The sequence below is a fragment of the Numida meleagris genome, chromosome 1 (genome assembly GCF_002078875.1).
Source record: "Numida meleagris isolate 19003 breed g44 Domestic line chromosome 1, NumMel1.0, whole genome shotgun sequence".
Taxonomy (NCBI): Eukaryota; Metazoa; Chordata; class Aves; order Galliformes; family Numididae; genus Numida; species Numida meleagris.
The window spans coordinates 74,950,779-74,973,922 of record NC_034409.1 but is presented as its reverse complement, the minus strand read 5'-3'; the positions used below and the strand labels follow the sequence as shown (position 1 = coordinate 74,973,922).

At 41.2% G+C, this 23,144-nt stretch overlaps 1 protein-coding gene and 1 long non-coding RNA gene across 4 annotated transcripts in view; one reads left to right on the top strand and one right to left on the bottom strand.

Annotated features, from left to right (window-relative positions):
- On the top strand, nt 5,097–12,538 carry LOC110397998. 3 transcript variants are annotated; one of them, XR_002438134.1, is made up of 5 exons: nt 5,097–5,158; nt 10,211–10,450; nt 10,549–10,654; nt 12,166–12,277; nt 12,377–12,538. It is a non-coding gene; the product is annotated as an uncharacterized LOC110397998 (long non-coding RNA). The 3 variants fall into 3 exon arrangements; XR_002438133.1 differs by adding an exon at nt 11,742–11,820 and having other exon boundaries at nt 10,211–10,654; XR_002438132.1 differs by having other exon boundaries at nt 10,211–10,654.
- LOC110397993 (ephrin type-B receptor 5) overlaps nt 13,859–23,144 on the bottom strand; it is a 76,995-nt gene continuing 67,709 nt past the window's right edge. The window contains exons 15-18 of the mRNA XM_021395140.1: nt 22,148–22,297; nt 21,805–21,998; nt 20,432–20,587; nt 13,859–15,800 (exon numbers count right to left, since the gene is read on the bottom strand). Of these exons, the coding sequence (XP_021250815.1) occupies nt 15,692–15,800; nt 20,432–20,587; nt 21,805–21,998; nt 22,148–22,297 (609 nt within the window). The 3' untranslated portion in view covers nt 13,859–15,691. The remainder of the gene's footprint in view (nt 15,801–20,431; nt 20,588–21,804; nt 21,999–22,147; nt 22,298–23,144) is intronic.

The following is a 23,144-nucleotide window of genomic DNA, read 5'->3' as shown; positions in this document are numbered from 1 at the left end:
GGAGGAGGGTGATTGAAAAAGGAGTCATCCCACTCTTCTCGGAACAACACAGTGAAAGAGAGGTAACTGGAACAGATTGCATTACGGAAAGGTCTGACAGGATTTAAGGCAAAAATTCTCCTCTTGATGGTAGTTCATGCTCAGCACGGGAAAATCTTCCCAGAGTTTATAGCCTGAGGAACCTAGATTCTTGGAGATGTTCAGAATTCACTTGAAGGACCTGATGAGCAGGCATTTCAAGTAGAAAATCCCAAAGCAGACACCTCCTGAGGCCTTTTCCAGACAAAATACTATTTAAATTCTGACAAGATAAAATCCTTTGTTCCTTGAAGATAGCCTCAAAAAACAGGTGGTGGTTTTTTGTTTTGGTTTTTTTTTTTTTTAATTTGTGGGGTTTTTTTTTTTTTGTGTGTGTGTGTGTGTGTGTTTTTTCCCCAGTTAAAAAAGCAAACAAAAATCCAGAGAGTTTTAAATACTGGTTTGTGGTTGAACCAGTATTAAAAAAAATGAGATGCACAGTATAATATTCCACAGAAGGAAGCATGGTCCTCTTTTTTGGGTTTATGTAGCAAGGTTTTGGTAGCAATGGGACTGCAGGGGTGACCTCTGTAAGCACAGCCTAGCAGTTGGTCCATGTCTGGTCAGAGCTGGCTCCAAAAGAGACCACCACTGTCCAGAACTGAGCCAATGAGCAACACTGGTTGTGCCTATAGGACAACATATTTAAGAGAGGCTAAAAGATGCTGTGCAGAAGCAGCTATAAGAGGTTTCATTGTATATCCTACCTCTGTTTTGCTGAAGAGTGAGAGTGACAGAGCAGCTTTGTGGTGCTTGGCTACCTACTGTGTTTAAACTGAAGAGACCACACAAGGTCATAAACCTCAGCTATTCTGCTGCCTTCTGGATCCTGTTGACTCTCAGGTTTGAAAGTGAAGCATTTCCTTCAAATGTCACTTGTGAGCAGCATTTCTAGGTATCTTGTGGATACTGTTAATCTGTGTAGAGTTATAGTATCATAGAATACCCCAGGTAGGAAAGGATCTCAAAGATCATCTAGTTTAAATCCCCCTGCCATGGGCAAGGTCGCCAACCACTAGACCAGGCTGCCCAGAGACACATCCAGCCTGGCCTTGAATGCCTCCAGGGATGGGAGGAGTCACAACCTCTCTGGGCAAACTGGTCCAGTGCATCACCACCCTCTGAGTGAAAAACTTCCTCCTAATATCTAACCTGAATCTCCCCTTAGTTTAAAACCATTCCCCCTTGTCCTATCACTATCAACCCATGTAAACAGTTGTACCCCCTCCTGTTTATACGCTCCCTTCAAGTACTGGAAGGCCAGAATGAGGTTTCACTGGAGCCTTCTCTTCTCCAAGCTAAACAAGCCCAGTTCTCTCAACCTCTCTTCATAGGAGAGGTGCTCCAGCCCTCTGATCTTTGCATGATGATTAAAACTTCAACATTTTCTCCCTTTTCTCTTTCCCGATAGAAACAGCTTTCTTCTGCAATGTTAAGACATATGGTACATAGAAAGTAACATTTGGAAAGTGCTGGCAGTTCCATCACTTTATTTTCTTCTATGTAAAAACAAAGGGGCCAAGCTTCAAAGATGTTTCTTCAGGCTTCTAGATTTTTCTTTCAGTTTTCCTTCATGCCTGCCCACTTGCATTAGACACTGCCATGTAGGAGCATAATCACTAAGTTACCTTATAACCTTGGAACCTACAACCCGTCTGGGGCAATATAGAATCATAGAATCACAGAATGGCCTGGGTTGAAAAGGACCTCAAAGATCATTGAGTTTCAACCCCCCAATGAGTGCAGGGCTGCCAACCCTACTAGATCAGGCTGCCCAGAGCCACGTACAGCCTGGCCTTGGATACCTCCAGGGATGGGGCATCCACAACCCCCCTGGGCAACCTGGTCCAGTGCGTCACCACCCTCTGTGCGAAAATCTTCCTCCTAATATCTAACCTAAATCTCCCCTGCCTCAGTTTAAGACCATTCCCCTTTGTCCTATCACTAGCCACCCTTGTGAACAATCGATCCCCCTCCTGTTTATGTGCTCCTTTCAAGTATTGGAAGGCCACAATGAGGTCTCCCCGGAGCCTTCTCTTCTCCAAACTAAACAAGCCCAGTTCCCTCAACCTTTCTTCATAGGAGAGGTGCTCCAGCCCTCTGATCATCTTGGTAGCCGTCCTCTGGACCTGCTCCAAGAGCTCTGCGTCTTTCTTGTGCTGGGGGCCCCAGGTCTGGACACAGTACTCCAGATGGGGCCTCACAAGAGCTGAGTAGAGGGGGACCACCACCTCCCTCTCCCTGCTGGCCGCTCTTCTTTTAATGCAGCCCAGAACATAGTTGGCCTTCCGGGCTGCCAGCACATGCTGCTGGCTCATGTCCAGCTTCTCGTCCACCAGGACCCCCAAGTCCCTCTCCGCAGGGCTGCTCTCAAGGAGTTCTTCCCCCAGTTTGTATAAATACCTGGGATTGCCCCAGCCGAAGTGCAGCACCCTGCGTGAGATACTCACACAGAAGCTGTTTCAGAGGTGTAAAAATATGAGCAGGAGTATAACTAGAATGAACAAGGCACTGAAACAAGTTAATGAGAAGTGCTTAGAATGAATGTTGCACATTTTGATTGACAATTCATTTCACAGCTATGGTTTTTCTGTTTTGGTCAAAATAAAATCTGCATGTATGAGAAACTAAGCCAGATCTTCTCCTAGGAGAATGTCCAGAATGTCTTCTATGAAGTCTCTGTCAACATGTGAATTAGATGAGAGTCTGTTTTGAAAATTACAAGAAAATCTAAGGAATTTAGAAATTCAATCTCCTTAGATCCATGTCTATTCGTTGTTGATTCCCATGGAAAACTGAAAATCCCATGTTTCCCCAAGCATCTCTCTGAGTTTTCCACTAATAAAATATTTCTGGCTATGTTGTGGATGTTTAATTGTTGATGAGCTTTTGGCACTTTTGGTGTGGCATGATGGGCACCAAAGACATACTGTTTTCACATCACTGAGATGAAAAAAAATGTCAGTCTCATAAATGCAATAGTGGAAAAGGGAGTTGATGACAAGAATCCTTGAGCTGCAGGATACTCTCATCTACTTTGGTATTTATGTGAGAGCTAGACTGATATGACGCATTTTTATCTGACATACCAGCAGAATGTCTTTGTATTTGTCTTCCTTTTCTTCCTCTTTATATCAATATCTCTAGCCAGTAGCATGGCTTTTTGTCTTCCACAAATGCTTACTTTAGAACTGACAAGGAAATCTAATCTTGTCAGAAAATTTTGCTCCAGAAATTCCATCATTATTTAAAAAAAAAAAGAAACGCACTCCATTTACTAAAAATTTCCTATCTAGAATCAATTTTCACTATGGGGAAAAGTCTGTCTGAGCCTGCAGGCAGCCTGAAACCATAGTTAAAAAAACCTTAATACTGGGTAATAACTTTAGTCTTCTGTAATATAATGATACTGAGAAGAATTGTTCGTGACTTCACTGTCAGCAATTACAACACTAATAGAAATAAGCTGAAAACTTCATATTGTATTTTCTCTTGTGGTTAAGAGCAACAGCTCTTCTATATCCAATCTAAGCAACTTCAACTATGCAGTATGAAATTCTGAGGTATATTGAAAATAATAACAAAACAAAGCCAGCATAAAAATGCTATGAAGAGCAAAAGAGCAGATTGCACAAAGGTGTTCATCTTGTTAAATAATGTTTTCTTCTCAGATTTTTCTGTTGTTCTGTGGGCCCACACACGTTGAATGAAAATATCTGATATCAGCTATAGCTCTGCTATTCGCCCCTGAAAATAATGTAGTTAACTTTGTGTCAGTTACACTGTTCATTCAAAACATAGCTTTCCAAAAGTGAAAGTATACACTCACAACATTTCTTATGTACTATTTTGAAATTAAAGATCATTGCCTCTGAATGCACAGAGACTGGTAATTTAGTCATCTATCTTTTGTTTCTATCTTGTGTGGATGCACTTTTTTCTGCTGCTTTCTCAGTAATCATGTCACATCACATCACACAACATCACCTCATTTCATTCAATTTCATCTCGTCTCATCTCATTTCATCATATTCTTCAAAGAAGCATATGACAGCCAGGGAGAGCATTTTTTTCAAAAAAGTCCCAGAAAACATAAGAAAAAGTAAAGGAATTTAATGAAGAAAAGTATAGGCTGAGCACCAGGGAATACAGTCAGTAAATTTGGGTATGAAGTATTTCCCCTAGGATGTTTGTAGAGATTTCAAAGCACTATTCACTTAAAACAAAAGCAAATAAATTTCCTGAGAAAAAAAAATGAAGAGGAATTATTTGTTTGGCTGGCAGTCATTGAGGCTCTCATTTGACACAAGATGCTGCCTGAAACGTTGGAATAACTCTTCTGACAGTATTTGGCAAAATAGAGATGATGTGAAAGCAGGATGGTTTCAGGAGATAAGTATATTTTTGTTTTACTGTTTAGCTGATTAACTCCTGAAGAGCAGAAAACCTCTGCAGAACAAATGGAAAAGAATGCAAATCCAGAAATCTTTACATTTTATCATCTCTTGGTATATTTCTTCTCTCTGTAAGTTTGGGTTTTTCTTTTAAGATGTTACAGGCTGAATTGTCATTTGATAAAAACTGGAATAGTGCAATAAATATCATTAGCTGATTTAAACTAGACCATATTTTTTTTAGTAATTGTCCACGCAACTATCAATGACTGTAAGCAAAATACTTACATTTAGGAATAAATTTACTATGATTTTTTCATACTGACCCTCAAATTCAGTTTTTAGTCAGAGATCTGTGCTGTGTATATATAACTGTGATATAAATATATTTGTGTGTGTGTTTTTAATATTTATATGTGTATATACATAAAACGCATGTATATATTTATTAGATGCTGCAGTGGAAATGCTAAGTCATGGCTTGAAACAGTGATTGAGCACCTAGTGGGAAGGCAAGGCCAACTCAGGGGAGCTCAGGTGCATGCAATGCACCTGAGTGACCAGAAGGATTGGATTCTGGCTCCACCCCTTCCCAGGCCTCATTTAGGAGTTTGCGGGGGGGGGGGGAGTGGGAGTATCTTATTTGGTTATCTCTGTCTATGTAAGATTGTGTAGGCCTTCCTGAGGTAAGCAAATTATTTTCCTTTTTTCAGCACCTGCTGCTATTACGTCCAAGCAGACTATCCCTTGCCTTAGTTGAAGACCTTACTGCTCTGCCTTCTTGTAACAGGCATGTACTTCCTTTTCTTTCCTGATAACATTAAAATCAACTCCTACTGGAACTAGCATCATAGGTCTTTCTATCCTATCGAGCTTTTAATATTTCCTTCTAAAACTGCTTCTAGGTCATGTCTTAACTACAGACTGAGAAAGCATGAACACTTTAAAAGGCAGGTCACTGATATCTCTATGTGTTTGCTTAATAAAAGCAACTTTTCCTAGAGCTGAACATTCTTCAGAACAGATCTGCTGATTGTAGGCTAATCTTATTCCTGATTACATCACTCTAAATACAGTAACATTTCAGTGAAGTAAAGGCATTTAAAGCGAACTATTTTTATCAGGCAAAGATCATCTTTGTGAATAGAGTCGGTATGAGGCTGATGCAATCCTACTCACATCAGAAAATAGGACCATAGTGGGATGTACGCCCTGCACTACTTTGTGCTAGAGGAGCTTCTGTCACATGAATGCTAAGTAATGTACCATCCCCTCAAGCTCTATTTTGCTCCATTGACAGTGATCATATGTAGCAAATAAGACTGTAAACAGGAATAAGATTAATAAAAACCATTCCTCTCCCTTCTTTTTTTGATTTTTCTGATGCTTATTAGTAATTTATAATGAAGAAAAGACTTAGTCTTATACTTCAGTTTATACTTCATTATTTGAATTGTCCCTTCTCTCCATTCCGTAAGACCAAAGGAGGACTGCTTGTTCTACTCCTACACCAAAATGAACCCATGTAACAATACCAGCTTTTGGCTGTGTGACTTTGCATAAAAAAACGAGGGTATCCTGGTGGATGCCTGGTTGAACATGAGCCAGCAATGTACCCTTACTTCTAAGAAGGCTAGTGGAATCTTGGTCTACATTCAGTACAGTATTACGAGCAGGTCTAGGGAGATGATCCTTCCCCTCTGCTCACTGCTGGTAGTCCTTGTCAGGAATGCTGTGTTCAGTTCTGGGCCACCCACTGCAAGAGAGAGATGGCTCTTCTAGACAGAGTCTAACAAATGGCCATAAAGTTGATCAGGGTACTGTGCCTTCTCTCACATGAGGAGAGGCTGAGGGAGCTGTGACAATTCAACATGTGCAGAAATATGAAGAGGTGTGTGTGTGGGGGGGGGAAAGGACTGAGATGTGCACTTCTCAGTGGCGTCCAGTGATAGGAATAAGAGGCAAGGGGCACAAACTGGAACACAGGAGGTTCTGTCTGAGCATCAGGAAATTCTTCTAGTGTGAGGGTGCTAAACCCTGGCACAGGTTGCTCAAAGAGGCTGTAGAATCCAGCTATCCCATTCTATGTTCTTCACATATTTGCTGTATTTTCAGCCTTTTAGAGACTTCAGGTCCAAAGCTGTTGCTTAGTTTTATGTTTTTTCCTGTATTTGCTCCATGCTGTTTCAAAGTGTTTGTTATGTTCTTCCTTCCCAACCTGGAAGATTTACCTTCTCTTCTGAAGAACATTTTCCACTTGCTCTGCCTTTATTCTTTACTATTTACTCTTCATTCTAATTTGATTCTTGTCAAAATCATTTTCTCTCTTTCTCAGTCAAAATCTTTAGACTCCTCTGCTGCTTTCACCTCCAGAAAGACATTTTGGGATGTTGTTGCTATGGGAACTTCAAATTCAGTGGTAGTGAATGCCTCCAGATGGAGGCATTTTTGACACCTTAACTTTTTCATTACTTTTATTTAATTTCACCTTACTTCCTGCATTTCTTTTAAATGCTCTTTGGGGGAAACATATTTTTTGCTGCCTGTACTGGGACTGAGGAAACTGCATGTTTACTCTTTGAAAATGCAGTTGATAGTAGAACACAGGACTCCTAGGTTAAGAACAGCTCGGTAGCCTCTTTCAGTTTGTATTAAATTATACGCTGTCAAAAAGTATATGACACTTCCTGGACCGTTTCTGTCTGCAGTCACTTCACTTTGAGAATGGTGAAGCATGAGGTTCAAACAGTCAAGCAAAAAGCAATGAAGTGGTCTTGAAATATACATGTCTTATGTCCCTTCAATAAGAATATTTTCTATGTTAATGTTTATAAAGTTATATGATAAGGCAACACTGAAAGCTGATCTCTTTAGTTTCCAGAAATCTAAGTTCTGTTGATAAACTTTGGTTTAAAAAAAAACAAAAACAAAAAAACCTTTCAGTTCAATAAAGTCTGTCTCCTCTTACAAAACAAAACTCTGTAGAGATGTGCATGTGAAAAATGATTCCTGGAAAACTTTGATCCATGGTTAGTTCTTGACAGCTAGGGAAATAAGTGCATATTCCTTCTACACAGAATGGATATGCTAAAGAACATTGTACTGAGAAGGATCTATGTGTCCTACTGGTCAATGAATTCCATTGTGAAAGGCTTACTGTGGTCTGTGGTTGGATCAACAGCAGACAGAGTCAGTGTGGGGGGCTGATTTTCTGTCTGTGTATAGTATTAGTGATACTAATGGTGTCTGGTCTTGATATTCACTTCAAAACAATGGCCAAAAGTGCGATGAAGCAATGAAACATAATATTATGAAGGCAATATCAGAGTTGCAACAGGAGTCATTTAAATATTTCAGTTTTTTAGAATATAGAGAAGTGAAGATGGGACCTAGTGATGATAGGAAATCTAGAAGTATCATTTTACAAATAGCTCTTTATTCTAATTTGGTACAGCAAAAGAAGTATAAGGCAAACTGCAATTAAAGGTTGTGTAGCCTTGAGGGAAATGAGTCTAGGTGTCTGGTAGATTCATTATTCCTGAATTAATCAAAACTAGATGTCTTTCTAGCAAATATCCTTCAGTCAAGTATAAATTCAACAGTGAGTAGAAGGGTGAAAATAATGTACTGAGGAGTAAAGGTAATCAAAGTAGACAATTAGTGTTCCCTCTTCTGACTTAATTTTCATGGTAAGCTGCTCATGGTTCTTCGTGATACAACTTGGTCTTTTTACTAGCGCTTTGCCTAACCTGCAGATCTGTGGAGCATGGTCCAAACACAGCCTGCTGAAGAAGGGGAGAGGTCATGCAAGATCAAACAATGAGATGGGCTGTAGGTCCAGTAGCTGTCCTCTAGTTGATAACAAGAACTGCCCCCTAGCCATGCAGGCTGAATAAAAGGCCCTAGCTATGCCTCTGTCACTCCCCTTGCCTTAGCTGCCTAACGACATGTGGTCTAGGACTCATGTCAAGGGCCCAAGCTATGTCCAGAACTTCTCAGGGAAAAGAGAAAGTACTGCCTTTTGCAAAAACACAGAGACCTTAAAATCATGTGATAATTAACATATAAATAATCCTTCACATTTCTGGGATCTGAAAACAAGATCTTATGGACTCACTGGAAGTTTCTTTGCTTTTCTGCAAAGTCATGTGTTTTTCATACCCCCGTTTATATCTTAATCTGCATATATTGTAACAGTTTGCTCCCTGCCCCTTGCTTATCATGGCAAACCATGTGTAAAAGAGGTATAAAGTCAGGATGCTGGAGGACAACTTTCAGAGCTCCACCACTCAGCCAGCCTGAGACCCCTCCAGCTTGCAGGCATGCCTCCATCCTTGGACACCATCTTGCAACAGATGTGTTAACGAGACAGGTTGTATAACCTTTCCTGCCCTAGTTTACCTTCCCCAGAACTTGTATAACCTTACCCAATCTAATTTACCCTATCTACCCTAACTTCCTGCCCCCAGAATACTGATTAGTCATATTCTAATACATTGTTTGCTTAGAATACATGTGATTAGAGATTGTATGTGCAACAGATTGCTTGGAATGCATTTAATTATTTTTTGTGCGCCTGATCTGTGTCAGTGAAGTGTGCCACAGCCACTGTCTGTGACTGAGCAAAACAAACCTCAGAACAGCGTGGGACAGTAAAACTTGAATTGTTTTGGTGCACCTGGTGTGTGTTAGTGAAGTATGCAATAGTCTCTGTCTTCTCACTGGGTGAAATAAACCAGGGGATGGGGTGTGACAAGATGATATTTGAGGACCTCATGTGGTTCAGCTGGCTTGTGGTAGATGTGATCTTTGATTTTGCATCTTGTGAGCAAGCATATGTTAGACAACAAGGTGCTACAAGCAAACTAGAAGATATTAAAGGCTAACGTCATTCTCCTAAAGGTAGCATACTTTAAATATTCACCAACAAAATTCTGTAGAATATTTGTATGTGATTTTCCAGTATTTGTGTAAGTCAAGTTAGCACACATACATATTATGAATATTTACAAATGCCTACTCTGTTTCTCTTCTTTTTCTGCATTCTTCTGTTCTGCATTTTTTTCCTTCTCATCCAATCCCTTCTGTTATAGGTGACCTGATAAATCTTACCAGAAAAGTTGTTTTGACTTGGTTCCATTAAAATAAAAGTTACTTAAAGGACCTAAATTCAGGGTATAAATTCAGAAGAAGAGAACTAATGAAATTTGATTGAACTGTGGAAAAATTCCAGTACCGCTAGTAAGAGAATTTACACTCTTCTCATTTTTCTGCAGAGGGGCAATATGAATTCACTTTCAATTCCTGAGCAGCAAAAGCATCCCCTGGCCAGCTACTGCAGTTCTATAGTTCAGCATGATGTCATGTAGTATGGAATATACCTTTGGCCTTTCTGGACCAGCTGTCCTGGTTCTGTCCCCTCTCAGCTTCTACTGTACCCTGACCTCCTTGCTGTTAGGACAATATGAGAAACTGAAAAGTCCTTGACCTAGTGTAAGCACTACTCAGCAACTAAGATGTTGATGTGTTCCGATCCTAAATCCAAAACACAGCACCATACCAGCTACCAGGAGGAAAATTATCTGTCCCAATTGAAACTAGGAAACATACATAGGAGACCAGGATGACATATCTTGCTGTTTGGGCTAAAATCTGATGCTATAGTTCACAGAGATCATCAGATTATGCTGGCAAGGGCCATGACAACAGTCCTCATTTTTCTTCTTTTTCTTTGCTAGCATTTTACATCATCTTCCAGACCCAAGATCCTGATGGCCACTTTCACAACTACCCTATGTCACTTTTCAGTACTTTTGAGTTCTTCACCAAGACGAACAGACCTCCCAACAGTGAAATAGACCTACCCCTTATGTATGACATCAGATATTCAACCTTTACTGTTACTGCCACTCTCCTTACGCTCCGCTTGCTCATTGCTGTGGTGGATGCCACCCTGTGGAGAGTGGCTCATGAACAGGGTAATGTTTGGAGAATGCAGTTAAGAAAACTCTTCAGATACATAATTCCCTCTTGTGAATTGTGAAGAATATGTTGGAAAGGACAGACTGCTTTCCAGGTTTGGAAGAGACAGAGCTGGGGTCTCAGACACATATGCGGCCAATTCAGTTCAGAAGAGTTGTGGTTTTTCTTCTGGAGGAAGAACAGAACGCTTACGAGCAGAGGTGAGACTAGGTGATAACTACGTGTATGTGATGTGGAATACAGATAACAAAAATTGTAGAACCATGACATTCATGAATTTCAAGGTGATTAGAAAAATGTGGCTTTTATATTTGCTACATTGGTTTCATGGCAGCTATGGATATTCTCTATTTCTTCTGCTTCTGATCCTGCAATGCCTGCTAGTATCTATTCATTTATTTACTTAGTTACTGTAGTTCATTGATACTACTGTCATGCTGGAGGGGATGCTGCCATGATGCTTTTCACCTTGCTTAACAATCTGTGGCCAAGGCTATAGGGACAGATGGGCTCTCAGGTAAATTCAGACAACAAATCATAACAAATCACAGGAAGTTCATATATGTAGACCTCTCAGGAAAGACTACCCTGTTCTAAGAAGTGAGGCTGAGTGAAAGAATGTAGGATAGAATTATTGAGATTATTGGAGAATTGAAATGTGAGGCTATATGAGATCCAAAAAGAAGACAGAATCAGGGCTTCAAAAATTTAGTTATATTTTCTCCCACTTCACTGTCCTGAGTAGCTAATTTTACCTATAGTTTATAATGAAGTGAGGAACATACTTGCATCATGAAATGAGGAATGCATGTTATCGAGGTCCTAAGTAAATGTGTCAATGAGATCAGAGTCCCATAAATTGTCCTTGTTAAAAAGTGCCTGTTTATACTTAATCTTGAATATCATCCAGTTTTTCCCGTTGATTCCTTCTCCTGAACTGTACTCCTTTAAACAATCTCTGTGTCCTACCTAGGCATCTTGAAGTGATAACCAGGTGGCAAAGAAATTTCCTAATGTTAGACCTTATCAAACAAAAGTTAAGGGGGAGTATTAACTGGTGTCACACAAAAGGCACAGCAAAAGCATAACTTAATCCATTCTGAAGAGAAGTCATCATCTCACAGCCATAAATAAAAGGACCACATTTAAGAACATCAAGAAGTGAGCAGAGCCTGCTTTTGATATAAACGAAGGGTGCACAGCTATGTATCTCCTGGATGGGAGTTCCATTTTGCTACCAAAGTAGAATAAGTGGGAACTGTCTTGCCTGAATATGCTCTTTTGCAGGACAGTCCATGAACTGACATATTTCTGCTTATCTAGTCATCTAGGAGACTGTGCAGCAACTGATAACACAAAGACAAGGGTAAGAAACCTCATCAGGAATAATTTTTTGAAACAGCTTGCCCTAAGAAGTTTTTTTTTTGTTTCCAGAGAGTGAAAAGTTGGTGTTCAAGCAGAAGGACTATTAGCTTTTGCAATACATTCTTTCCTGCTGTAGGTGTAACTCCAAGTTTTTATACAAAAGCCTAGTGGCCTCGTGAAGGTCTAGGCGTTGATATTAGTTACTCAGTTTTCTTATACATGTTACAGATATTATATGGAGTAAATGTGAGTAATAATTTGTTAATCTCCCAGCTGCTTTTCCAGCAGATGATATGGTTCTTTAAGACTTTATTACATTGCTTCTCTTTTTTTCTGGTAATTACAGATGGCAGATGTCTAGGTGGATCCCACTGCTTTCCCTCCTGATTCTCATTCCTACTTTTTGAGGGTGCTCATATATTGTAGGAGATCCCAGTTGATGTCTGTTGGAACAGAAGGTGAGATTTCTGCTTTCACATAGGATTGAGTGAAGTGAGATCAGGATATTTCTTGTGCTTTTTTTCTTATTCTTATCTTTTGTTTATTCACTAATACAGGATTACCTTTCCTTCATGCTTGCAGAGTTGAGGATTGACATGATGACAAATCACACAAGATATACTACAACACAACAGCCCTTGCACCCCAAGTTACAGGGGAAAAATAGATGATGCCCTGAGAATATATAGAGGGACTTCTTACAGAAGACAGTCACCCTTTTGCACTCCCTCTGTGACCTCAAGCCTTTCTCTTCTCAACTCTAGCTGCAGCAGGACATCTTGAATATTGATCCTTTGGGCCAGTTGTAGGAATATTTCAACCTAGCTTTAGAACAGGGAGAACATCCACGATGTCTTATCACTACTTACCTACCCTGGTATAGCAATGTCCTGTTTTCAGATAAAACTTCCAGTTGGACACTGATGTTTGGTTGTTGCTGAGCAATGGGAATGTGAAGAACAGCAGACACCATGATGGTGCAGGGAATGGGATGTGGAGCCAGGACAGGTGCCTGAATTAGGCCAAGGGTTATTCCTTACCTGGTGACACCATGTAGAAGGCCATAATGCTGTGGGGAGTTGGCCAGAGAACAGCTGCTGCTTGGGGACTGTGCAGCACTGGTCGATGGGAAGGAGACCTTGCATTGCTGGTAGGATGTTACATTTATCGCTGAGTATTGGTTGGCAAGTAATTGTGTTGTGGCTATATATATTGCTATAATTACATTTTTGTTTCTGTTTTCCAGTTCTTTCTTAGTAAATAGTTTTTTATCTCAACCCATGAGTTTTATTTTGTTTCAAATTCTCTCCCTCATCCCAGACAGGGGGGTAGGTGGGAGATTGAGCAAACAGCTGTGTGGTGTTCAGCTGCCTGACATATTAAACTACAAGAAGCAAGAAAATTGTTATCCTTTGTATGTGAAAACAGCGTTATCATAGGCTTGATATGCCATAGTAAATGTCCTATTGCCTGCACTCCCACCAAGCAGCTAAATTTGTTGCAGATCCCCATGAGGCTATTAAACCTCATTGTCATTGGTTGGAGAGTCAGACAAGGCTCCTATTTTGCCTCCTATTGCTGAGAGAATTAATCCTACATGTTTTCTCAGCATGTAAGTTTCCATTAGGCTAAAAAGAGATAAGAATTTGAACTAGATCACTAATTTTTCCACTAATCTTAACCACCAAAAGGGACCACTGTGTATGAAAAACATTGCCTGCTGTTTCTCCAAATGGCCCGCAGAATATGAATGCATGTACATACATTTGTGCCCTCTGTGGAGGTGCTAGAGACCATAGATTCCCCTCAATGTTTTCTGCTTAGTATCCTTTCTGAAGAGGGAAACTCTTGCTCAGTCTCATGTGCTGTGGGTGTAACTGATAGTCAGCATACACAAAACTGTGGATTTGTGGGCATTACAAGATCCTAGAAACCCTTTAAAAAACAACAGTGTGTAATTTTTTAGAGGTGGACAAATTCTAGTCTGGTTTATTAAAAAAAAAATCTTCACATTCTCTTTGTACTGTTATGATTTCTTCTTGTTCCTTTGTATTGTTTTTGTATTGACTTTTTATTTCTGGTAAAAATGTGCTTCTGTTCTTACTCTTCCAACTAAAAATATTAGCGTATGTTGCTCTTATGTTGTAATAATCTGAACTGTGTTGGCTATTAGAGTACAGCTACTCTGATGCACCTCCTATCGTATCATGGAACTGGTCAATAACTATAAAAATAATTTGTCTTTAATTGCTCAGTTGACTAGGGAAACTCTTAAAACGATACAGGAATTAGTACTGCTGAAGTTGTGCTACTCTAACCTTGACAGCTGGAAAAATATAGTAAATTGATGACTAGTTCATGGTGAACCAAGTCATCCCCAGATAGGGCGGTTCTTTCTCTAGACACAAAGTAGCTAGCTTTTTATGCAATGTCTTAATTGTGGTCTTGCTTAATAAGGCTATTTCCATTTCCTTTCTTATGTCTTGGTGAGCTGAACAAGTGTATTGTTTGAGTTTTACTTTCAAGCTGAGCTTGTTGTTTTCATGCTTCTGCATAGAGCCAGACACTGGGATACAGTCCTAAGTTCTGAAGCTCTCCTCCTGCACAAAGAGATCTTTTCTTAAGCAGGTACTAGCCTATCAAAAGGGAAAGAGAATCTGCCTCCTCTGGTCATTCTCATTCACTACTGACCAGACAGCATGATTGATCCTGAGGACATAGTTGTTATTATTTTAAAGACCGAAGTCACTGCTGGGACTGGTACCATTCTCTGACAAGAATTTATGAAGCAGTTTGACATCCGTTGATCCAGTTGTCTATTTGGAGTTGACTACTGCAGATCTGCATTTTCCTCAGAAAAAGTTTTCAACCAGTATTAGTGTGGACTGCTGTGACTGGTGAGGATGAGAAAAGGAGAAAACATTTTTCAGTTGCAAAGGACTTCAGGTTTATTTCTGTTACTCTCTTCCATATCTGCATGGAGAGAAGGCAGGGAGTGGAGGAGAGTTGGAAGAGAATGAAACCAGAATTGAGTGCTCAGGTTATCAAAACCTTGCAACTTACACCTTTCTTCTCAAGGATGGGCTCTCCAATTGAAAATTCAGCAGGATGGATTCTAGGAATCCTTACTGTTTGATTATGTTTACACTCTCATAAATAGAGCTGCATAGCATCTAAGTCTTGCTGTTCCTTGCCTCAGCAAAACGGATTAGTGAGGTTTCCTTCCTGGATCATGGGTCAGACCCAAGAATTGCATGTGATCTAGCACAGAATTTTAACTCCTTTACTCTCTACCTCTGTAAAAATTACCAGGTGATGCATCTTATTGTTTATCACATTGTGCACTAAGTGGAACTTCAGTTTCTCACAACTCTGGCATACCAAATGATGTTAATTTCCAACTGAGTGATAATCTCTCAAAACATGCTGATATTCTTCTGGAAAAATTGTGATTTCTTTGGCCTTTGTTATGTCTTTACCACTTTGCTGGGTTCCCAGTCATAGCCTGCTGATGGTATTGGAAAATTTTATGGTATTTTTATTTAGTGGAGAAGAGCTAGCAGATGCTTGTGATATGTCCAAACTATTATACCAGCTCCCCCCTGCACCATTATAGCTTTCCCTCCCCTGACCTAATCCTAGGGTATGATGCCAGCCACATTTAAATGTCACCAGCTATTTAGCTCTGCTTTTAAATCATGGCAAGATTCTCTTTTTGCTGATGGAATGGGACATTTAATGTCTACTCTCTAGGTGCAGTAAGTCTTCAAGAAGCATCTTGCCATCTCTATTTCTTACAGTGAAAATCCCTCTGAATCCCCTCAGAACTCTCTCTAGAATTTGAGTCTGGTGAAATACAGAGAGTTTAAGCATCACACTTCAACTGGTTCAAGCTGATTCAAATGAACTTTCATGAGCTGGATGCTGTTTAGAATCTTTTTCTGATGACCAACCAGGGTGATTCCAATACGTTGGAGATCCCTGCAAAAGAATAGAGGATGTGGACAATGTTAAAATGGTTTTATTATTCTGAACAGTCCCAGTTCCTTTCCCTGTAACTCCCTATTGATATATATGGATATAGATGTCTGGGAAACAGTTAACAACGTTTCTGCTTTTGCTTGGCAAATGTTTGGATTGAGGAGGTGTGGGGAGAGCTTGATAGATTATGATTAAAAAAAAAAAAGAAGCATTTTCCTGCCTCCTATGCTCTATGTAACACTTCATAGAACCACAGAATCTTAGAATTGCTTGAGTTGAAAGAGACCTTAAAGATCATCCAGTTCCAACCCAGCTGATATGGGCAGGGTTGCTACCAACTAGATCAAGTTGTCAATGGTCGTGTCCAGCATGGTAGAATGGTTTAAAAAAAAAAAAATATCGCCCTAGTATAGAATCATCATAGAACAGTTTGGGTTGGAAGGGACCTTTAAGATCACCTAGTTACAACAGCTAACATAAATCTCACTCTTCTAGATTAAAACCATTCCCCCTTGCCCTATCACTATCAGATCATGTAAAAAGTCATTCTGAATTTTTTTTTTTAATAAATTCTCTTTATGTACTGAAATGCTGCAATGAGGCCTTCCTGGTGCCTTCTCTTCTTCAGACCAAACAAGTCCAGCTCCCTCAGCCTTTCTTCATAGCAGAGGCATTCCAACCTTCTAATCATCTCCATGGTTTCCTCTGGACCCACTCCAGCAGTTCCATGTCTTCCTTGTACTGGAGGCTCCAGGCCTGGACGCAGTAATCCAGATTAGGCCTCATGAGGGCAGAGCAGAGTTGGGATCGTTCCCTCCCTCTCCCTACTGACCCCTCTTTTGATGCACGTCAGCATACAGTTGGCCTTTCAGGCTGTAAGCACACACTTCTGGCTTCTCATCCACTGGAACAACAAAGTCCTTCTCTGCAGGACTGCTCTCAATGAATTCCTCTCTAAGTCTGTACACGTATCCGGCATTGCCCTGAAAAAAGAGCTGCACCTTGCACTTGGCCTTGTTGAACCTCATTGAGTTCATGTGGGCCTACATCTCATCCAGGTCTCTTTGGATTACAACCCTTCCTTCGGCAGTATCAACTGCACTACTCAGCTTGGTGTCATCTGCAAGCTATCTGAGGGTCAACTTGGTCTCACTGGCTATGTAAATATAAAAAGCATAGGTCCCAAGACAGACCCCTGAAGGACACCACTCATTGCTGGTCTTCACGTGGACATAGATCCATTGACCACAACTTCAGCTGCAGCCATCCAGTCAACTCCTTATCCACTGAATAGCCTACCCAACCAATCCACATCTGTCCAAATTAGTTATATTGATGTTCCGTGGGACCACATCAAAGGCCTTACAGAAATCCAGGTAGATGATGTCAGTTTTTCTTCTCTTATCAACTGACACAGTCAGGCCATCAGATTGGTCGGGCATCATTTGCCCTTGGTGAAGCCGTGCTGGTTGTCTCAGATCACATCTTTGTCTTACATGTACCTTAACAGGGCTTCCAGAAGGATCTGCTCCAGAATCTTCCCAGGCACAAAGGAGAGGCTCACCAGCCTGTAGTTCCCGGAGTCCTCCTTTCAGTCCTTCTTAAAAGTGAGAGCACTGTTTGTTTTTCTGGTCACCAGAGACTTCTCCTGACAGCCATGGCTTTTCAAATGAGATGGCATGGCAACTACACCAGCTAGTTTCCTTGGAACCCTGGGATTGGGCCCCGTAGTCTTATACACATTCAGTTTCACTGAACCTGCTGTTTGCTTACAGTGGGAAGGATATTGCTTCCCCAGTCTCCACCTAGAAGTTCGGGGAACTTAAGAAATGTGAGAAGCCTGACTGCTAGTGAAGACTGAGGCAAAGAAATAGTAGAGTACCTCAGCCTTCTCCATGTTTGTTGTAGATGGTTCTCTCTTCTATCAGAGGGCCTTTCTTTTCTGATCAGTGTGCCTACCAAATCCCTTCTTGTTATTCTTTGCATCCCATGCCAAGCTCAGTTCCATATGTGCCTTGGGTATCTTGATCCAATCCCATCCTTACGTATTCTGATGGCAACCCTGTTCTCTTCCCAAGCCACATGTCTCACTTCCACTGCCTGTGATTTTCCTTCCTTAAATCTCGGTTTGACTAGCTGGTCCTTGCTCAGTCATACCGACTTTCTGCCTCCCCCACTTCATTTCTTACACATGGGAACAGAGTGTTCTTGCACTCTGAGAAAGGTTTCCTTACAGAGTTGCTCGATCTGCTCAATTCCTTTGTCTCTAAGGTCAGTTTTCCAGAGGATCTTTTCTAGTTTGCTCTTCTAAAGTTCAGGGTCTCTGACTTTGCTCTTCGTTGGCTTCCTGTTCCTTGAGATCATGAACATAAATAAAACATGGTCACTGAAGCCCAGACCATCTCCAGTCTTAACCACTTTAATGATCTCTGAATTGATGAGCACCAGGTCTAGTCTGCAAGGCCTCTTGTAGATGAAGCAAGGTTCATTACCAGGCTCTCCTTGATGAGGCGTGCAGTAGATCCTGACTACCACATGTCCTTTATTAGTCTGGTCCTTGATGTTTAATCACAAGCTCTCAGCCTATTCATGGCTGTTTCTCAGAGGCAGCTCTCTGTAATCTGTCAGTTTCTTAACATGGTGGGCAATGTTCTTATCTCTCCTTCTCTGTCTCTTCTGAAAATCTTGTAGCCCTTGATAATAATATTCCAGTTGTGTGATTCATCCCACTACATTTCCTTGAAAGAAATTACATAATAGTTTTCTAATTGCACTATGACTTCCAGCTCCTCTTGCTTATTTCCATTTCTGCATGCATTGGTGTAGAGGCACTTCACCCAGGCTGTTGGCTGCATTACCTTTTTAGAGGAACCCTTTCAAATTTTGGGGGGAAAATACAAAATTTTTTCCCTGCTGCTTTCTAAAGTGTTAGTGATCCCCTGGAACTTCTCTGTAACTCAGAATCGCATCCCCTTCCCTCACTGAATCTAGTTTAAAGCTCTGCTACTAAGTCCAGCCATCTTGCTGCCCAGAACATTCTCATCTGAACTGGCCCGGTGTGTCCCATCTGGTATCATTATATCCAGTTTCTCGAAGGTGTGTCCAAGATCATACAGTGAATATCCCTGAGCATGGTACCAACCTTGCATTCAGTCATTCACTTGATCTATTCATCTTCTTCTTGATTCCCAGTCTCCAACTGGGAGGACAGAGGATAACACTACCCATGCTCTCAATCCCTTCAACATTTTTCTGAGGGACATAACGTCTCTTCTGATATTTTGGATTCTTCTCATCACAGCCTCATTTGACCCTACTTGAAAAAATAGGAATGGGTCGTAGTTCTCTGGCTTTACCAGGCACCATAGCCTCTTCATGATATTGTGAATCCAGGCCTCCAGCAGACAGCAAACCTATTTAGAGAGAGTGCCTGGATGGCAAATGGGTGCTTCAGTGTCTCTTAGTTAGGACTCTCCAATTACTAACACTCACTGTACTTTTTTGGTGCCACTGATTCTAATACAGGTGGTTGGTTGGACCAACTTTATGCAGTCGCCTTTTCCTGGGTCTTGATCATTACTTATGTACTACTCTTTTTCTAGTCCCAGAATCTTGTATCAGTTGTGTGACGGTGCATCAGGACAAGGGGGAAATATCTCCTTCTGCTCTTAGCAGAGATGACTGTCCAGTCTCCCTTGTCTTGTGTGTCAGCGCAGCCGGCCACCTCAGGTTTGGAAGCTACTCTACCTTCCCCTTTCAAGGATCTAAGGCATGACTGTCACTTAGTCTGTGTAAGTACACAATACCATGCATCAATCTCTTGCTCGGATTCTTGGTTACTACACTGCCTGGTGATTTCCTCACGCAACCTGGCAACTTACTCAAAAAAGTGAATCTAGGTGGACACACTTACCCACCTCTGCCCTCAGACTCTAGGGGCATTTCCCTGGAATCTGGAGTTCCCTGAAAGCGAAGGTCTGGGCAGCTCTTCTGGCCCTTTGGAGATCTGTTTGGATACGTGGGTCTGCATGGAAAGGTTGTGGCCTCTTCATCTGGGTTTCAGCTGATTGCCTTAGCAAGTGACTGTTAATGATGTTTACGCTGTGTGTAAACGCACTGTTTCTGTTCCTGACCTTGCCCATGCCTTGTCAGCCACTCTCACAAGGTCTGCCAGTTTCTGGTGGCTATTTCCACTTCCCCAGAGTCTCTTTAATTACAGGAAGATCCCTACACACCTTGATCCTCTGGTCTGCTGCTGAACATGCCTATGCTGGTGCCGATCACCTCAGCAAGCTGTATATACTTAGAAGCATCTACACTATATACTACACAACCCCCTGTAAGTGATCGTTTGTGTCAGGTGTCGTGAACTTTCTGATATAACATTCTCTCTGTAACACTGACAATATGTTTTGCATTGTACATGGGACAAGTATTAGTGCTCACAGAAACAGATTATACATATACAGTGGTAGGGAGGGCAACCAGAAGCCCTAATAAAGATGCAAGATAGAGTAGCTACTTTGCTCTCGATTCTTTCTCCTGTTTTATGCATACATATTCTCCATGTAGCCCTTACTCTATCTCTCACTTTCTGCATTGTATACTATGCTCTCTGCCCCTATACTTACTCCAGAGTCATGCGTGATACGACATCAAATGTAATCAGACCAGCCTGGTCAAAATTCTCCTTGTAACGACCCATCTTGATGGCATCCAACCACTCATGGGCATTGCTGAGTGAAGGAAAATCTGGAGGGGAGTTGCTCAGAAGAGGCTGAGATGGTCTGCAAAAGAGTCAGGTTCTAAAAATCCTTGTTATCAACATAAGGTGACCGCGCTGATAAGGTCAGAGTTATGAGAGAGAGAGAAAGAGAGAACAGTGCAGAATGAACTAAACAATTACATTTGTTCTTCATGCTCTGATACACAAAGCCCCACCTTAATGTCTTTTTCTAGATTGTGTCTTCCCTCTTCTGCCTAAAAACTATCCACCTAACCTAAGCTGTTGATCCTTCCTTCCCACTTTATACTCTCTCGGGAACAACCTCCTTTTCTTATCCCAGGTCTTTCCACGCTTTCTGAGTCTAAACCTATAGTCTGAGTTAAGATCTGCAGTTTCCAAGGCACAGAGATGAGACCTTGTACCTTTTAACCTTTGTGAATAGCTCTCCACTTCTCTAGGATGTGTTTTTTTAGATCACAAAGGAACCTATAAGACAGTGTGTCATTTGGGCTCCAACACACATCAGACAGAAAAAAAGCAATAAAAAGTCAAAGAAAACACTGTTTATGAATGGCATGTTCAGTTTTTCTTGGCATCTGAATCTGTCTCAGAGCAATTCTCTTTCTGTGCTCTTTTTTAGTAAATTGGGCATTACTTTGCGCTTTTCCTTGCTCCAAGCTTTGCAGTGCATTGCAGTGAGCCAAAGTCGATAACTGCAGCAAAACCCTCCGTATCATCAGGATGTAATTCTATTATCAGCCCAACAGCTTTCTAATCTTAGCTCCATTTACCTCCCCCTGAAGACTTCTACTTTACTAACATTCTCCCCCTGGTTCCATCAGGTAGCAAAATGCAGATGGGAAAATACGAGATGTAAGCTGCAGTTCTAGTTAGTTTTAGCTACAGAATTCCTTCACTCCATAAGCTATGGTCTTTTTTTCCTTCAGCACCTCTTGTGATCGCAGAGTTCTATAATATCTTGTATAGCTGCACCAGATCTGTCCCCACTTCCATCCCCAAAGGTCCCTCAACTTGTCAAGACCTTTCTTTCTTGTCACATTCAGCATTCACAACTCCTAATTCATCCTCGTCACCCACAAATTGAATCAGGATATACATCTCTTTCAACTGTCTACTCCTTTTTTTTCTTCTTAATTGGTCTCAGCCTTGGAAGAGAGGATTGGAAAAACACTATATAGACTGATTTACTGCCTAGTTTTCCTTATGCTGTTTTCACAGAAACCAGCTGTATTATTTTACATTAAACCCTCATCTCACCTGCTGCTCCCAGTGCCAGTGGCTTTGAGAGCAGATGGTTTGCGGATCATTTTATCTAGGGCACTGACTATTTGTTCAAATTTTGGTCTCTGGACTCGCTCCTTCTGCCAGCAGTCAAGCATCAGCAGATGCAAAACAGTTGGGCAATCTGGGGGTGGTGGCAGGCGATAGTCCTGGTCAATGGCATTAATTACCTGCCAAAAAAGTAGAACAAAGTTTTATCGCAGCTGAGAAAACAAAAGACAGACAAGCTTCGGTCACTTGGCAGTGTACGACTTTCTTCTGCTTGAACGGATGCAGAGCAGAGAGGCAGATGTACATTCCCACCACTTCCCCAACTTACATCCTGATTGGACATGTCCCAGTAAGGTCTCTCACCATAGGACATCACCTCCCACATGACAATGCCATAGCTCCAGACATCACTGGAGGAAGTGAACTTGCGATACTGGACAGCTTCAGGGGCAGTCCAACGGATAGGGATCTTGCAACCCTAGAAAGCATCAGAGAGTAACCAAGTTAGTGAGATAAGGACTACTTGGGAAAATGACAACGTTGACCAGGTTAGATGCCACTAGAATGACACAACTCCAAAATGATGTGTCAGTTCAGTTAATTTTTGTCTTGTAGACATTGGTGGTTTAAATTCAAAGTATGATGAAAGTTTCCACCTTGTTCTATCGATATATACAAGTTAAAAAAAAAAAAACAAAACACCAAAACCAGAATCATACCCCCTGACTGCTACAAATCCTTAATTTAATGGAATTTAAGTTTTATAGCTCTTCTGTGCTGCATTTAAGTGGTAGGCGATAGTCAAATCCTCCTGAAAGTCTCAACAATTTGGACATTGAAAGCCATGAGCAACTCTCTTTCTACTACTTGTACTCAGGAAGTTGTAGAGAGCAATGAAGCCCCTTTGAGCCTTCTTTTCTCCAAACGAGAAAAACCAAGTGCCCTCACCCACTCCTCATACAACATGCTTTCCAAAGTTTTAACCAGCTTTCTTGCAATCCTCTGGATGCATTCAAGTATCTTAACATCCTTTTTAAATTGTGTAACCCAGAACTGCACATGATATTCCAAGAGAGGCTGGATCAATGCTGTATGTGATAGGATAATTACCTCTTTTGACTGGCCAGCTATGCTGTGCTTAATGCATCCCGGAACACGGTTTCTCTTAGCTGCCAGGGTACATTGCTGGCTCATATTGAACCTACTGTCAGCCAGCTTCCCCACATCCCTTCTTGCAGCACTGCTCTCCAGCCAGTCTTCCTGTATGGCCTGACCTTGCCTAGAGAGATCATAATGCTTTGTTTTTCTACCTGAATTCCAAGAAG